The 17,589-nt window shown below is 41.0% G+C and overlaps 1 protein-coding gene across 1 annotated transcript; it reads left to right on the top strand.

Annotated features, from left to right (window-relative positions):
* The first annotated feature begins 4,143 nt into the window (after positions 1 to 4,143).
* On the top strand, positions 4,144 to 4,496 carry LOC132501883 (ubiquitin-fold modifier 1-like). The gene has a single exon (XM_060117644.1). It carries the CDS (start codon positions 4,148 to 4,150, stop codon positions 4,373 to 4,375), a length of 228 nt encoding a protein of 75 aa, XP_059973627.1. The 5' UTR covers positions 4,144 to 4,147; the 3' UTR covers positions 4,376 to 4,496.
* Positions 4,497 to 17,589: the final 13,093 nt, after the last annotated feature.

The following is a 17,589-nucleotide window of genomic DNA, read 5'->3' as shown; positions in this document are numbered from 1 at the left end:
GCTTGTTGATTGGTGATGAACACAGAACAGGTGACTAGCTATAATGGTAATCCTGTCTGGAGTAGTTTTCATAGACTCTTATTGTCACCAGTTCATCTAAGGGACTTTAGAGGTGAAGAAATGGATCCTCATCAGACTCTTTTGTTAATGACCATTTATTTATACCCTGCTTTATTCCAGAAGAAGGGATTTAAAGTAGCTTATGTAAATACATGAAGTAGGATAAGTTAAAAATATGTACAGAGGAAAAGAGCACAAAAGAAAACCGAGAGTGGGAAAGATAAGATAAAACCAGCAGTATTGTATGTAAAATGCATGGTGTAAGGTCCTATGGTTTGCTAGGGATAAGTCACAAATATGATTCTAAGCTTTCTAGCAACCAAGGAAAATTGCAACCAATCAGTAGCAAGTGGAGTAAGTGTTCTGGCTGAGCTGGAACTGAGACTTGAATAGACCAGCTTGTGGAGTTGGATGCCACTTTCCCAAATCTCTTCCATGAGCCTCTAAAAGAGTAACAGAATGTTTAGAACACTTAAGGTGTCTTCTTATCCTCCAATTTTCATGGGGCCCATGAACCCCGTGAGAAAGAACTTTGAACCCTGTCCTCAATTAGGGTTTATATATATGCAGATATATTTAAGGGACAAGGGACACACAAAGGAAACTGGATTGCACAGAGAGAAAGTGAGCATCTTAGAGAAAATCACCCCAAGTGGAGGAGGGCAGAGAGAGGCCGGTCTCAGCAGAGTTCTGGGAGTCAGAAGAGCTCAGAGGGTGGTTCTGAGTACCGTCTGGTACTGCCTGCAGATGGAGATGCCCCTTCACCCCCACCCCACCAGGTTTTCTAGTGCCTTAGAATCCTGGGTAAGAAGGGACTATTATAAAAATGAAAGAGCTCTATCACTAGGGGCCCAACCAACTTTCCTGTGGGATCCCCCTCCAAAAATATTATATAAGAATTCATAATCAGACGTCTTCAGATTTTGAAGTTTAGTGCATATACTATGTATTACTTAACACCCCAGCAGCTTCTGGGACAGCTCACTATAAACTGAAGCATTAATTTTTTTTTTTTAAAGAAAATCATATAGGGCTTCCCTGGTGGCGCAGTGGTTGAGAGTCCGCCTGCCGATGCAGGGGACACGGGTTCGTGCCCCGATCCCGGAGGATCCCACATGCCGCGGAGCGGCTGGGCCCGCGAGCCATGGCCGCGGAGCCTGTGTGTCCGGAGCCTGTGCTCCGCAACGGGAGAGGCCACGGCAGTGAGAGGCCCGCGTACAGCAAAAAAAAAAAAAAGAAAGAAAGAAAATCATATGAATATCCATGTCATGTAAGGTAAATAAAGACTGCATTTTGCCTCATATTAGTTCAAATTAGAGTTGCCATTAAAGCAACTTTTCCCTCCCCCCAGGAATAAAACGTATTTATTGAAGGAAATTGGAAAACAAAGAAAAAATACAAAAATCACCTACAATTTCACCAGCCATAGATAACCACTTTTCTGTTTTATTTCTGAATATATATTTATATATTTTATATCATATATAATATAATTATATTATAAATATATTTCTTTATATAGACATATATATGGTGTAGTTCCCCTATCTGAAAGTAGGGCATTCTTATGAAACTTTTCGTGAGCCGAAGTGTCATAAAGCAAAGAAGCAATTACCCTAGGACACATCTTGCTAACAGGTGCACAAAATAAATCGAGATAAAGCACAGATGCTCACAGACACAGTTCAAAGTTATGGCAGCCTGATGCTGAGTATAGTTCCTAGAGAAGGAACTTGGCGGTGCTTGGTGTGTGCCTCTCCTCTGTAATGGCTTGCTGCAGAACTAACGCTAAACACTATTTTTACTTTTCGCCTTTTTTTGTAACAATGAAAATCCTCTTTGGATTTCTTTTGGTTAGCGGAAAAAGATACTCACGTAGGTCCTTCGTAAAAGCAAAGTTGCATACAGCGAACTTTCTAAAAGCAGGGAATAGATAGATAGATGTATACCCATTTTGTAAAATTGGGATCATTCTTCATTTCCATTTCATCCTACTTGGTTATGTGAGTTTTCGTGTCACATTTATGTGAATCTCAGTTTTCAAAGTTTATTTAGACCTTAAAATGTGGATAAGAGGTTGAGGGCAGAGGAAGAGGTAAGAGGTGGAGATCCAGAGGTCAGAGGAGACAGTGCTGCAGGCAGCAGCAGCAATAGAGGCAGTCAGAGCCACGATGAGGTTCAAGGGTAGGTGGGTACCAAAGAGAGAGAAGCCTCACTTGGCAAGATACTGACTCTCAGGAAGTTCTTGGCCTGAGTGTGAGCAGTGGTCCATGGGCAGAATGGGTGTTGTCAGTTAGGGAAGTCATCAGCTTGGAAGCAGAGACACGAGAAGGCTGCCATTGGTGTAGGAGACACTGGGTGGAGCACCAGCAATGTGTGGTGGGCAGCAGCTCTGTAGACCACCTGAGCCTGGAGACCAGCAGACTTTAGAGCAGGGGACTGTCAGGGAGTGGTTCTGATTGCATGTAGGAAACTGCTTCCCTCTCTTTCTGGACATGTGGCAAGACTTAGGGAAAGGATCAGGCCAAGGTCCTGCTCCTGATAAGACCAGGATTGTTAAGCCAACAGACTAAAGGGCAAACTATTAGCTAGACTCCCAACCCCGTGTGGCTTTAGATAGTGGTGTGTGGGAGCCAGCTTACACTGGCTCATGAGAGCCAGTTGTTAAACTTTCAGGCAATTTTGCAAGCCAGTTGTGAAACAGGGTCATTTAAAAAGTAAATTATATAGACTTACAAATAAATATAACAAAAACAAAGGTAATTATTGCCCAAGACTCATCACATTCTCTTTATGTTGCTACATTTTACTATTATGTATAGTCTAAAGGTTGTTAACATGTACTGTATCTGTATGGTGGAAATACTATATAATGAAATGCTGCTATGCATCTCTTTCCAACTCTACCTTCAGTGATATTGGCCATAGTGAGAGGAGTATTTACACGAAGGAAATTAGCACATGTTACAAATCTGTCAGCTTTTTCCACCAGAAAGCTGGTTGTTAAACATTTACCAGCATACCACTGGGCTTAGGGAGGCATAACATGCATGTTAATATCCTTGGGTAATTCCAGAAATGTCTGTGGAGGGAAATTGGACTTCCTGATTGTAAAGGACTTGGGGAATCATGACTTAGGGTCTTAATAAAATCATGATTTTATTTGTACTTACTGACAGGAAATACCTGGGCCAGACTAGTGCTCAGAAGAACCCAACTATCACTGTGCTGAGATCAGAAAGATGTCCCTATGGAGTGTCCTCAAAGAAGGCACTTTGGAACACAGTGAACAGCAGCCTCATGATTCCTTTTAGTAAACACAGCACAGACTTTCATAGGGATGTTTTATATGCCTCTTGATATTGGCCAATAGCCAATATGGTGTGAAAGTGAATAGGTTTCGGTAGCAAAGTGTGAAGGTTGTGATAGTGATATATAGCTCTTTGCTGCCTTGACTAATCCAGGATAGCTTATAAATGAATGAATCAACATTCATCAGGCTGTACTTCCATGAATATGATTCCTCTTAATCAAGTCTTTAATAGCCTTAAATGGCAGTAAGTTCTAAATTTTACTAGATATACCTTGAGGGCAGCCATTCTGTATATCAAATGTCATAGACTTTTGTAGTCAGCTTAATTCAGGGATACTGAGAAACCAGACAAGGACACATGCATCAGTAGGAGGCCACCCCTGTCAGTACAGAGCTAGACCTGTTATACACCTAGGCAGGGCCAAGAATTTTGCTTAGGATTTACTTTTGGTTTCATTTCAATACACATATGAGAGAATAATCAAGCACCAGAGTGATCAGCTAAGCCATAAGGCATGTCCTCAGTCATTTTAGCCCCCCAAATTATAAAGCCAGGTATAACCAAATACCTCTTCCCCTGCCCTTGGCCCAAACCCTCCCCCTTCCCCCACTTCTGACACCCCCAACTCTCTCTCTCTCTCTCTCTCTGTCTCTCTCTCTCTCTCAGTGGAACATTGTCTCTTAAGGACACTCTCTGGTGTATGCTTCAAGATAAAATGATCACAAAATAAATACCTAGGTTAGCGTGAGGTTTCTGTCCAGACCGGCTGCACCATGTCGAAGGTTTCCTTTAAGATCACACTGACGTTGGACCCGCAGCTACCATACAAAGTACTCAGTGTTCCTGAAAGTACACCTTCTACAGCAGTCTTAAAGTTTGCAGCAGAAGAATTTAAAGTTCCTGCAGCAACAGGTGCAATTATTACCAATGATGGAATAGGAACAAATCCTGCACAGACTGCTGGAAATGTTTTTCTAAAGCACGGTTCAGAATGCGAATAATTCCTAGAGATTGTGTTGGAAGTTGTTAATTTTTGCTGCTTGGAACATAAAATCCCCTTCCAGAATAAATATTGACATTGTTATTGTTGTAAAATTGGAGTCAGGCATTTGAAATCTTATGAAGACACCAATAGTTGATGAAGTAATGAAAGGTAACTCTCTGTCCCTTCTTGTTATTCACACTCTTAACGTGAAGAGGGGACACTTCTCTGTTGAGGGTGTCATTACCACAGAAGATCACATTACTACCTCACAGCACATACAGGTGGTTCGTTGGGGGTAAATGGATTATCCACCTGTGTCTTATAACTGGAGGATGCTTCTGATCATTCTTTCTGAGAACATTTGGAAAATTAAAATTTACTGAATCTTCCTATTTGTCTTTGAGTTAAAAAATGTAAAAAAGATTATCAATCCATACGTGGCAGTTTGCTTGATAGCATCTGACTTGCAGACACAAAAATAGTTGAATTCTTCATTATATATCGTTTATGATAAAGGATCACATCAATGAATAACTATCTTTTTATCATTTAGCTTGTTTTAAGGTTTCAAACTTATTGAGTTCTTATAAATTTTAATTTAAAATTCAAATAGCCAAAAATTGAATTTTTGATCTAGCCCCTTACGTGTAACATTGGTATCCCATGCCAAAGAGTTTGAGACTAAAGTAGAAGCATCAGTTGCTGAATTATGCATTCCTTTATTGGTCTTTTTAAAAAAACCTTTAAAACAGAAATCCTAATATCCTAGAATATTAGGATAATACTTCTAAATAACGTTCGGGGAAAAAGTATTGTTGTAAAGAAGATCTAATGTTCACAACAGAGCTCAAGGAAATGCTAACTGAAATGCTCACTAATTCTACTTACTGAAGACCCAACATTTAAGGAAGTGTTAAGATTAGTTACTAGAATGAATAAGAAGCTAGGAAAGGCAGATGGGGAAGCCCAGATGACCAGGCTTCTAGTAAGAAGGAAAGAAACAAAAAATGAAGGGGAGTGGTTGAGAGTCCGCCTGCCGATGCAGGGGACGCAGGTTCGTGCCCCAGTCCGGGAAGATCCCACATGCCGTGGAGCGGCTAGGCCCGTGAGCCATGGCCGCTGAGCCTGCGCGTCCGGAGCCTGTGCTCCGCAACGGGAGAGGCCACAACAGTGAGAGGCCCGCGTACCGCAAAAAAAAATGGAGGGGAGCAGAAAGCTGTAACGAGTGTCACAGAAAAGGCCAAACTGGGTAGACAAAACTGCAGGGCTATGTTGGGAAGAACTGAAAGGAAAATAAAATACTTGACATTGTTATAAGGAGCAGAAGGCAATCAGTGAAAGCAAAGCATAGGCCTTGTCAACGTACAGATTTCAAAGTTCCCCGTAGAGAATCTAAAGAATGATATGCATAAGGGAAGATTTTGTTTGCCCTTAGAGAGGACATCAGTATCTGTGCACATCTTGAAAGGTGAAATGAAGGCTCATAGTGATTGAAAACCAGTGCTTGACTTGCTGTATTCTAGATGGTAAGCTCTCTGTAGGCAGGCCTGGTGTCTGTCTTGCTCTTTCTAGGCCTGGAAACGTAGGCTTTCATTGAATATTTGTAGAATTATTCATGAATAAAGTATTCCTAAGACCAGTTTTTATCTAAGTGTGCATAGGCTCTAGGCTCATTGGGGAAAAAAAATAATGCAACAGAATCAGTATCCGAAGGGTAATATTGGTTAAGTTTAATGAAGTAACTAGATATTGTTCATATATTTGACTAATGAACAGCAGGATTCTGAATTGTAAAGGGAAAAAAAAATTGTGCTGAGGTAGTATGTTGCTAATGTTTGGGGAATTTTTTATTTTTATAAACAAAGTCTGATGCTTAAAGACTCCCGGTCTTTAACAACATTAAGCCTAAGTTAACCAGAAACTTATGAATACCCATTTTCTGAATTTTTTGTTTTATTTAGATATCCCCCATTCTGTTTCTAGCACAAAATTCTGCCTGATTTGTTACATTAATAAGTTTTATGATGTCTTGTACCATAATTTGTTTAATATTTTTTTCTTTGGTTGGAAAATTTTATTGCAGTAAGTTCTTATAAAATATTTTCTTAAAGAACTAGACATTTTGTTATTAAATAAATGTGATCTGTAACTTCTTTGTGCAGAATGTTTTGAAGTGTTGTATTTAGTTTAAATGCTTTATTGGTACATAATTAATATCTTGTGAAATACATTTTCTTATACCATAAAAAAATAAAATAAATGCTTAGTAATTGAAGGAGTTAACTGTATAACTGTTAACTATAAGACAATTAAAGTTGGAGGGCAGCTATCACAAAGGATGACTAATTTTTGAAGAGTTGATCTGTGGCTCTTTTTTTTTTTTCCTCGTAATTAGATTACAGGGCTGTGTATTTAGGTCACTCCCTAGTTTGTTACAATAAAACCATGTCATCTACCTATATGAGATTGTTTCTCTTTCAGTGCTCTCCTATCTTTCTCATTCAAAGATATTCAAGAAATAACTCAATGTGTTTGTTGGTGAAGAAAAGTACACCAAATGGGAAAGTTTGTTTCAAATAAAACAGTTTAAATGTTTTGTTTCTAATGACGGTGGCTCTCCTCAAATAGTATATGGAAATTATGTTTGTCACCTTTTCAATTGGAGAAGGTTTGCTTCTGAATGGTTTCATAAGTCTCTGTTTCAGTTGGCTTTGGTAAATAAAACAAACAAAGGGATATTAAGTTTTTTAATGTAGTTATAAATTGAGTGGCTCTCCCTTAAGACCACATTAAAATTAATGGCATGTATCTCCTAAAACTAGAAGCAGATGTGTCTGTGAGCTGTGAAAAATATTTCTTGGAGTGACATCAACCCTAACAGACCCTTTTATGTAGGAAACACTGGTTAAATAGAATATTTTTCAGTTATTCAAATCTTGAGTCAAACCACATCTAGTCTACTATAAATACATTCTTAATTGAAATACCCTAATGTTACTTGTTATTTGAGGACATCTTATAGTGAATAGACCTCCAAAGCAAAGTGAATAATGAATTGTTTCAGTATTTATGAAATATTTAGTATGTTTGATTCTGTACTGAAGAAAACATGATCTTCCCAACTTTCAAGTGGTTTAATGGCTATTTGGGAAAATGACCACAAAATGATTTGGATAGTGGGAAAAGCATTGGCTTGAAGGTGGGAGACCAAAGTAGCTGAATACCCTTAAACAAATCTCTCTGTCTTTCTGAACCTTGGCTTCATTACCTACAAAATTAGTTGCATTAATGATCTCCACAGTTTCCTCCAGCTCTAACAAGTCTTTGATTCTAGGACACACGAATGAAACCCAAAATGTAACATAATATTGTACAGGCTGTCCCCAACTTAGGAACTGGATCAACTCCAAAAGGTCAATTGTTTGGAACACAGAATATATTTTCCCACAGAGCCTGTGGAACAAGTGGTACTTAAACCCTCGATCCGTCTGCAAAGTCAATTTCATCCTTAATGTAACCGTGGAAGAGTGTCCACGGTAATATGGACTCCAGCCACCAATTACGTATAACAAAGTTTATGGGAGAAGCCATTGAGGATTCCAGCTTGGTATGGCAGAAAACATCTATCCGTGTTTTCCACTACCTGAAGCAATAGGCATGAAGCAATTCTAGCTCTAATTTACAGGCAGACCTGGGCCCCAAATGGTAAACAAAGCCCGGACTGGCAGCATGGAGAGTGAAGTAGGCTCTGATACCTCTGATCTCATAAGGGGTACAGGGGGCAGGGCGGCTGAGGACAGTTCATGGTGTCTGGAGTTTTGGTGGCCAGGAAGGAGTTGGCTCCAAACCAAAGGATAGGGAATGTAAGGGCAGGAGGAAAAAAAGGGAGTGAACATGTATGTGCTGGAAACTTTTAAGAGAAAAGATGCAATTACTTTTGATCTCCCTCCCTTTGTGGTTGAGGAAGTTGAGATCTAGGAAGGGTACATTGCACTGACTTAATAGCAAAACTAGGACTTGAATCTAGACCTAATGATTCTTAGCCCAGATCCCTCCCCTCCTCGCCCCTTCCCTCTGATTTTGACTGGACGCCGTCATGCTGTGCAAGAACCTACTCTTTTCATCTGCCTCTCTTTCCTGCACGGGAATCCCTAGAACCCTTTACCCCCACCCCATCCTGATCCCATCTTTCCTCCTCTGGTCTTCCAGGGCGGTGTGGTCAACGATCAGCGCAGCGGTTTTCTGTTTTGCCCATATGTGGTTTAACAGTGCCACCAGCTCAAGGAATGACTTTCTAGTTGCCAAAAAGAAGCCCCTCAGACTCCTCTCCAGTTTGGCACAAACCACCCAGAGAATGAGACTGAGTGATTCCAAACTCTAGTGACATTGGGGTACTTCTAGTAGTGATGTTTCTGTTAAGACAGAACCCAAACTGGCTGGGAGAGCCAGTGTCCCAATGCCCAGGTGACAGGCATTGCTCCTTTGTCAGAAAGAAGGCTTCTGGCAGGAGGTTCCTAAGTGTACCATGTGCTGGGAATTTTTACTGACTATCACATTTAATCCCTCTAAAAATCCTGTGACGTCAGTATTTTCCCTTTCGTAGATGTGGGAATGAAGACTCAAAAGCCTTCGGCTTGCCGTGAGTCACCAGGTTGGTCTGATTTCTGAGCCCTGGCTGGAACAGCCAGGCAGCGCAACTTAGAGACAGGGGCTGGTTCGGTGGACCAGCTCTGGGACACTGTTGTGAGAGGAAGTGGGAAGTGAGGAGAAGGGTGGGCCCTGGCAGTGGCTGTAATCTGCTTTGATGGCAGGGATAGCTTGCTCACAGCAGGATGGGAGTGGGCAGAAGCGGGGTGATTTCTCAATAGGGCTGATCCTACCGGCATGAGAGGGAAGGAGGGTTCATTCACACCTACAGCCAGGGGGAGGGTGGGGAGTGCCTGCCCCACACACCTGAGAGGGCTCCCGGGCCAGGCCAACAGTCCCACTGATGCAACCCTGATTTGTCCATATTTTATGCCAGGCCTGCAGGAGTAGTGCTCAGGAGTGTGGTTCAGATCCTGAGCTTTTTAGAATTCCTGAGGGAGAGGACAGTGAGGTCAGGCAAGGCCATAATACAAGTGGTGCAGCTGAGGGGGCTTGAGCTGGGTTGTGAAGCATTGTGGGGTTTACATCAGTGCCTTTCACATAAAGTGTCTGTGTGTTTGTTGTCAGAATCATCTAGGGAACTTTTGGAAAGTACCAATGTTTGATTTCCCTTCCTCCCCTTAGGAAGTCCTATCTAATTCTCAGCATTGGGAGTAGGGGAGTAGATATTTTGAAACAATGCCCTAGGGACTTCTGATAGGGACCCGTGCATCCCTCCTCCATTTTTCACTGGCATAGATCTCAAAAGATAAAGCAAAACATAACAAACAGACACTCAGGTAGGAGAGCCAGGGGAGGGCTCTTCCGGTGAAGAGATCCTTTCTGGTGAAGTTTGCAAAAGTATAAGAAGCCTGGAATGCCTGGGGCAGAGAGTGTACACAGGGAGTGGTAGGAGATGGTGGGGTGATTAAGATGAGCAGTCAAGGAGGAGCTGGAATGCTGGGCAGGAGAGTTTAAACCTGATGCTGTTTGAAACAGGAAACTGTTCATGTATTCTCATTCACTCATTATCTATTGAACACCTACTCTGTGCCAGGCACTCTGTTATGTGCTGGGGATACAGCAGAGAACAAAATAAAGTTTTTGATCATCAAGTTTGTATTCTGGTAGAGGAACTGTAGGGTGATCAATCCATCCCAGTTTGCCTGGGACTTTCTGTTTTCTGTTTTTTGTGTGTGTGGGGTTAACATTTTATTATTTTTTAAAAATTAATTCATTTATTTATGTATTTTTGGCTGTGTGAGGTCTTGGTTGCGGCATGCGGGATCTTTCGTTGCAGTGCGCAGGTTTCTCTCTAGGTGTGACGTGTGGCTCAGTAGCCCCGTGGCATGTGGGATCTTAGTTCCCTGACCAGGGATCAAACCCGCATCCCCTGCATTGGAAGGTGGATTCTTAACCACTGGACCACCAGGGAAGTCCCAACTTTCTGCGGTTTTAACACTGAAAGTGCGTTGTCCCAGGAACCCCCTTGGCAAAGCAGAATTGTTGGTTTCCTGGGAGGTGGAATGTGCATGCGTGCCTAGGGGTCATAAAGAAACATAAAGCAGGGTAAGAAGTTGGGGATAAAGAAAAATGCTTTTTTAGAGGGGGTGGTCAGGGAGGATCTCTGAGAACATGATAAATGAGTAGCAATCTGAATAAAATGAGAGTGAGGGCCATGTAAATATCTCAGAGTAGGTTGGTGAGGGGTGATTATTTCTAGCAGAGAGAAATACCATGTAAAGGCCCTGAGGTGGAAACATGCTTGACATAGATGAAGAATAGCCTTGGCAGAGAGGTTAAGAGAAGGAGTCAGAAGCAGAGAAGGTCCCAACAGAGTGAGCCATGCTGGGGACACTGGATTATATTGAGTGAGATGGGAGCCCATGAAGGGCTGAGAACAGAGGCATGACCTAATCCCTCAGAAGGTGGGGAAAACAGGAGTGGGAACAGGAAGACCATTTAGGAAGCAACTTCATTAGGAAGTCTTGAAGAGTTCCTTCTCAAAAGGTTTGATCAGAGAAAGAGCAGGATACAATGCCATTCAAGTAAATGAGCCTGGGCAGGATTGGGCTGACCCAGGCTGTCCTACGGTGATGACATTGGGAATGGAAATGTGGAAACATCTAGAACTGTCTTGGAGACAGGGTTAACAGAAGTTGGCAGTGCAGAATTTACAGGGGGATGAAGGAGGATGATGATTCCAAGCTAGTCTTCCACACACTAGTTTTCCTAGTTTGAATTTCTCCCTCAATTGTCCTGATCCAAACGTCATGGATCCTGAAGTTTTCTACTAGAATGAGGAAGATTCCATGGTAGGGTCGCAAGAGCAGGAACTTGGGGTCATACACTGTGGCTCCATCACAGACAAGCCATGCCCCTCAGACAGCTCACCTAATCTCTGGGGCTCTCAGTATCCCTGCCAGTAGAATAGGAATGATACTGCCTGGCAGAGTTGGGAGCACTAAATGAAGTAACGCTCATAGAGGACCTAGTTCAGGACATGCTGAGCCGTCAGTCTGGGTTCATTCTCTCCCTCTGTTTGCACCCTGGGAGTTCAGTATGTGTGCCTACACGTTTTCAGAAGTTATCAGTACTCTATGTGTCATTTTGTGCTCTTTGGCCCCCTTTCCCTCTCCCCCAGCCTGCTTATTCCATACACACATTTCTCTGTGTTGGTGGAGTACACACTCTGGTCATTTTGTTCTTCTTCTTCCTCTTCACTGGCTCTGCCTATGTTCAGATGTGCCTTTCCTTTCATTTGGACAGTTTTAGAAACCTCCCAACTGGTCCTCCCATCCTCCAGCCTATACTCTTATATCCTTCAGGCCACATCATCTTCAGTATAAAATCTAAACACCTGAGCAGGTCTTACATAGTCCACGTTACCTCTGCCTACTTGTCTGTAAACTCTGCTCCCTGATTTACCCCCGTCTTTGCCCCCCCCCTCCATCCTCCACCCCTGACAAGTCTACTGTTTTATTCCTTGTGCTCCCATGGTAGTTTGTACCTACTGATACTTGTCTCCCATTATTTGTGTATAAAAAGAGCAAGGTATTTGGTGCAGGGGTTCAGAGCTCAGTCTCTGGAGCCACCCAGCCTCCATCCTAATCCCAGCCCTGTTACTTATCAGTTGGGCCTAATGATTAGGGATTAATTAAATAAACGATGATACTTCCCTAAACTGGAATGCCATGACCTTGAGCAAGTTATTTCATCGTTGTGCTTCAGGGACAATAATAATATCCACCTCACAGGGTTGCCGTGAGTATTAAGAGTTAATACATCTGGGCTGTCCTGGTGGCACAGTGGTTAAGAACCTGCCTGCCAACGCAGGGGACACAGGTTTGAGCCCTGGTCTGGGAAGATCCCACATGCCACGGAGCAACTAAGCCCATGGGCCACAACTACTGAAGCCCCCACGCTTAGAGCCCATGCTCCGCAGCAAGAGAAGCCACCGCAGTGAGAAGCCCTCGCAGGGCAACCAAGAGTAGCCCCCGCTCTCCGCAACTAGAGAAAGCCCACGCACAACAACGAAGACCCAATGCAGCCAAAAATAAAAATAAAAATAAATAAAATAAATAAATTTATTTTTAAAAAAGAGTTAATACATCTAAAGCACTTAAGTAGTACCTCCTATGTAGGAAGCCCTCCAGAAACATTGCCTATAATTATTACATCTATCTCCCTGAGTTTGAGTTCCTTGAAGGAAGAGACTACAGATCTAGTCTTTCAAATGTTTGTCGAACAAAGACATAAGTAAATCTCCTTTTAAAGACATTATTCCCCCTTTTACTTAATTTTTTCTCTTTTAATTTATTTATTTTTGGCTGTGTTGGGTCTTCGTTGCTGCGTGTGGGCTTTCTCTAGTTGTGGCGAGTGGGGGCCGCTCTTCGTTGTGGCGCATGGGCTTCTCATTGTGGTGGCTTCTCTCATTGCAAAGCATGGGCTCTGGACATGCGGGCTTTGGTAGTTGCAGCATGCGGGCTCAGTAGTGTGGCGCCTGGGCTTAGTTGCTCCGTGGCATGTGGGATCTTCCCGGACCAGGGCTCGAACCCAACTCCCTTGCATTGGCAGGCAGATTCTTAACCACTGCGCCACTGGGGAAGCCCTTAATTTGCATTTTTAACAGTGCCTTTCCATTTTTCCACAGTGATTTACTGCATTTATAATCAGCTGTGCAAACTTCTGGTTCATTTTCCTTAATTACTTACGGAATACAGTTGGATGTTGACCATACATATTTATATCAATTTTTATCAATATATTTTGGATGGGAAGATCCTATTTATATATATTGCGCACATGTATTTTCTTCATTCTGTGTTTTCCTTTAAGTATATATTTTGTGTTCTGATGTGTTTTGTTTATTTTAACTCATCTATTTTGTCTCTACCAAAAGCATCCATTGAGTAAAATAGTAGACTGTTGGAGCTTGGAGGAACTTTAATGTCATGGTCCTATTCTTTTTATAGATGAAGAGTCTGAGGGTCCAACAAATAACTCGAATCCTATAAACCAATAAGAAGAAAGGCAAAAAACCCAATTTTTAAAATGGGCAAAAGATTTAAAGAAGCATTTCATAGAAAAGATTGCCCAAATGTCCAGTAAGTGTCTGAAAAAGTACTCAACATCATTAGTCACCAGGGAAATGCAAATGAAAACCACAATGAGATACCAACTCATACTCTTTATTAATTTTATTTATTTATTTATTTACTTTTGGCTGCGTTGGGTCTTTGTTGCTGTGCACGGGCTTTCTCTACTTGCGGCGAGCGAGGGCTGCTCTTCATTGCTGGGAGCAGGCTTCTTATTGCGGTGGCTTCTCATTGTGGAGCACGGGCTCTAGGCCTGCGGGCTTTAGTAGTTGTGGCATGTGGGCTCAGTAGTTGTGGCTTGCAGGCTCTAGAATGCAGGCTCAGTAGTTGTGGCACACACACAGGCTTAGTTGTTCTGTGGCATGTGGGATCTTCCTGGACCAGGGCTCAAACCCGTGTCCACTGCATTGGCAGGCAGATTCTTAACCACTGCTCCACTAGGGAAGTCCCCAACTCATACTCTTTAGAATAGTTAAAAGTTAAAAGATTTGAAATTATCAAGTGAAGGTATGTTTTAGAACTCTCACACATTGCTCTTGGGAATGTAAATTTGGTAGAATTGGTTTGGAAAACTGACACATTTATAAAAGCCAGATCTAAGGCTACCCTATGACTTAGCAGTTCCACTCCTAGGTATATACCCACCAGAAATGGGTGCGTGTGGTCACTAATAGACACAAACAAAATGTTCATGACAGTTTTATTTTTAATAACCAAAATTTGGAAACAAACTAAATATCCTTCAATAGGAGAAGTGATAAATTGTAGTGTATTCACATGGTGGAATTTTATACAGCAAAAACAGACGAAACAACAATCTACTGCTACATGTGACAAAATGTATGAATCTCACAGACATAATGAGTGAAAAAAAGGAAAACATAAAAAGTATATACTAGGGAATTCCCTGGTAGTCCAATGGTTAGGGCTCCAAGCTTCTACTGAGGAGGGCACGGGTTCGATCCCTGGTCAGGGAACTAGGATCCTGCATGCGGTGCTGCCAAAGTATATACCATATGATTCCATTTATATTAAAATCAAAAACAGATAGAACGAATCAAAAGTGGTAAAAGTAAGGATAGGATTTACCTCTGGAGCATAAGGATATTGGCTGTAAAGGACAAGTGAGAACTTTCTGGGGTGTTGGAATATCCATTATGTTGATCTAGGTTTGGGTTAAACAAGTATATACTTACACAATGTGTATTTAAGATTAGTATGCTTTACTGTATATATAGATAGATATAGATATAGCACCTCAATGAAGAGTATTACCCTAAAATTAAAGAAAATTTTAATTTTCTTTTTTGTGCTATGTGTTTTAAATGTTCTCACCTTTTCCTCAGCTATATTTTCCAGAAAGTCTAAAATGAAGTCATGATAAATCGTAACGAGAGAAAAATAGAAGTTATTATTTTTAAAAACTAGAGTGGTATCTCAGCTTCCTATCCAGATTGAGTGCCCTGAGCCCTGGACCTAGCTAAAAATAGTTCAGAGCTTTGCCAGCTGGTGACCTGGGAACTGGGCTATGTTTAGCAGAAACCAGCACGTGAGTGAAATGGGGGAGAGCCAAGTGGAGCGCTGTGGGTCTGCTAGACATGGATCACTCTCAGCAAGCTGTTTGAGCCATGCCTGCCGTCAGTAACTCAGGCTGTTCCCTCCACTGCAGACCAGTGGGTAGTGTAGGGTCACAGTTTACTGGTGAGTGGAAATGAGAGGGAGGGACAAGAATCCATACTTATTAGAAGGGGAGAGGTCCAGCACTGGGAGACTGGACATAAAGGAAGTCAGAGTAGTTAAGCCCTGGCTAAACGCAGGGTGTACCTTCCTTTTTTCTTCACCAGGTTAGACTCAATTTTTGTTTTTGCAAAAATGTATTCATTTCTCAACAACTCTATTTTATCTTTTTTAATTGAAGTATAGTTGATTTATAATATTGTGTTAGGTTCAGGTATACAGTAAAGTGATTCAGTTATATACATATATTTTTCAGATTATTTCCCATTATAGGTTATTATAAGATATTGAATATTGTTCCCTGTGTTATACAGTAAATCCTTGTTGCTCATCTGTTTTATGTATAGTAGTTTGTTAATTACATACTCTGCATTTATCCACCCCCCACCTTTGGTAACCATAAGTTTGTCTTCTACGTCTTTGAGTCTGTTTCTGTTTTGTGTATAGATTCATTTGTATTGTTTTTTAGATTTTACATAAAAGTGATATCATATAATATTTCTGTTTTGTATATAGGTTCATTTGTATTAGTTTTTAGGTTCCACATAAAAGTGATATCATGTAATATTTGTTTATCTCTGTCTGACTTACTTCAAATAGTATGATATTCTCTAGGTCCATCCATGTTGCTGCAAATGGCAATATTTCATTATTTTTTTGTGGCTGAGTAATATTGCATTGTATCTATTGGGTTGGCCAAAAAGTTCTTTTGGCTTTTTCCGTAACATCTTACTTACTGTAGCTTTGTAGTATTGTCTGAAGCCTGGAGGGTTATGCCTCCAGCTTTGTTCTTTTTCCTCAGGATTGCTTTGGCAATTCTGGGTCTTTTGTGGTTCCATATAAATTTTAGGATTGTTTGTTCTAGTTCTGTGAAAAATATTATGGATAATTTGATAGGGATCACATTAAATCTGTTGATTGTTTTGGGCAGTATGGCCATTTTAACAATATTAATTCTTCTAATCCATGAGCATGGGATATGTTTCCATTTCTTTGAATCATCTTCAGTTTCCTTTATCAATGTTTTATAGTTTTCATCATATGTCTTTCACCTCCTTGGTTAGGTTTATTCCTAGGTTGTTTTTTTTTTGCAGTGATTTTAAATGATATTGGTTTTTAACTTTCTGATATTTCATTGTTAGTGTAAAGAAATGCAACACTTTTCTGTATATTAATCTTGTATCCTGCTGCCTTGCTGAATTCATTTATTAGCTCTAACAGTTTTTATGTGGAGTCTTTAGGGTTTTCTATTAAGAATGTCATGTCATCTGCAAAGAATGACAATTCTACCTCTTCCCTTCCAATTTGGATATATGTTTTATTTCTTTTTCTTGTCTGATTGATGTGGCTAGGACTTGCAATACTATTACAACTCAGTTTTAAATGTTATACTTAAAGAAACCAGTTGCCGAACTATTTAGATTGCAACGCTTAAACATTCCCTGAGTGGTTTTGCTGCTGAATCAGCCTAACTGGAAGAACTAGCTTCACTTTACCTCTTCCTCCTATAATGTGCCCGTCTAAAATGTAGGAATGACTAGTGTAATTATCCGTGTCACAGAGATGTTTTGAGGCTTAATTAACAGTTATAAGCCACTCTGAATACTCTGAAGTATTCAGAGAAGAAAGGGTTAATAGGAATGGTGCTGCTCTAAGTTCTACTTGCAAACTGACAAGTTACCAAACATGGTATGTGGTACTCTAGTTCCAAATATACTAGCATGGTACCTCCAAGATTTTACCCGATTTAATTAGAATCACCATCACTCAACCAACACTAGTTGAGAGAACTCTATTTCTACATTGTGTTCTTTTTTTTTTCCCAGCCACATGGATGTGGGATCGTAGTTCCTGGACCAGGGATCGGACCCACGCCCCCTGCAGTGGAAGCATGGAGTCTTAACCACTGGACCACCAAGGAAGTCCCCATTGTGTTCATTTTTTAAAGGAAGGTGCAAATATGAGGGTAATTCATAACAAGTGACAACTTTTAAAGAAATGACTTTAAACAACTTGATATGTTGCTGTTGTCAGTAGACAGAACTTTTAGCCCCAAAGTAAGATGCAACCTGACTTTTAAGGCAGGGGCAAGGATGTGCCAAACTCTGAGATCAAAAGTAAGCTTTAATTCAAACACTGTGGATGCCATTAGAAACTTTCCTAAAAATAAATCCATCCTGCTGCATGATTTAGAAATGGCTTAGGATACCATCTTTTCCAGCCTTAAGAAGCAGAAACCCCAAAATGTCATCAATGAAAAACAATCTGG

The sequence above is a fragment of the Mesoplodon densirostris genome, chromosome 14, assembly GCF_025265405.1.
Source record: "Mesoplodon densirostris isolate mMesDen1 chromosome 14, mMesDen1 primary haplotype, whole genome shotgun sequence".
NCBI classification, from domain to species: domain Eukaryota; kingdom Metazoa; phylum Chordata; class Mammalia; order Artiodactyla; family Ziphiidae; genus Mesoplodon; species Mesoplodon densirostris.
This window is presented reverse-complemented; position numbering and strand designations above follow the sequence as displayed.

Excerpts from the sequence above, each read along its gene's own strand:
- LOC132501883 (XM_060117644.1), top strand. The coding sequence starts at position 4,148 with ATGTCGAAGGTTTCCTTTAAGATCACACTGACGTTGGACCCGCAGCTA.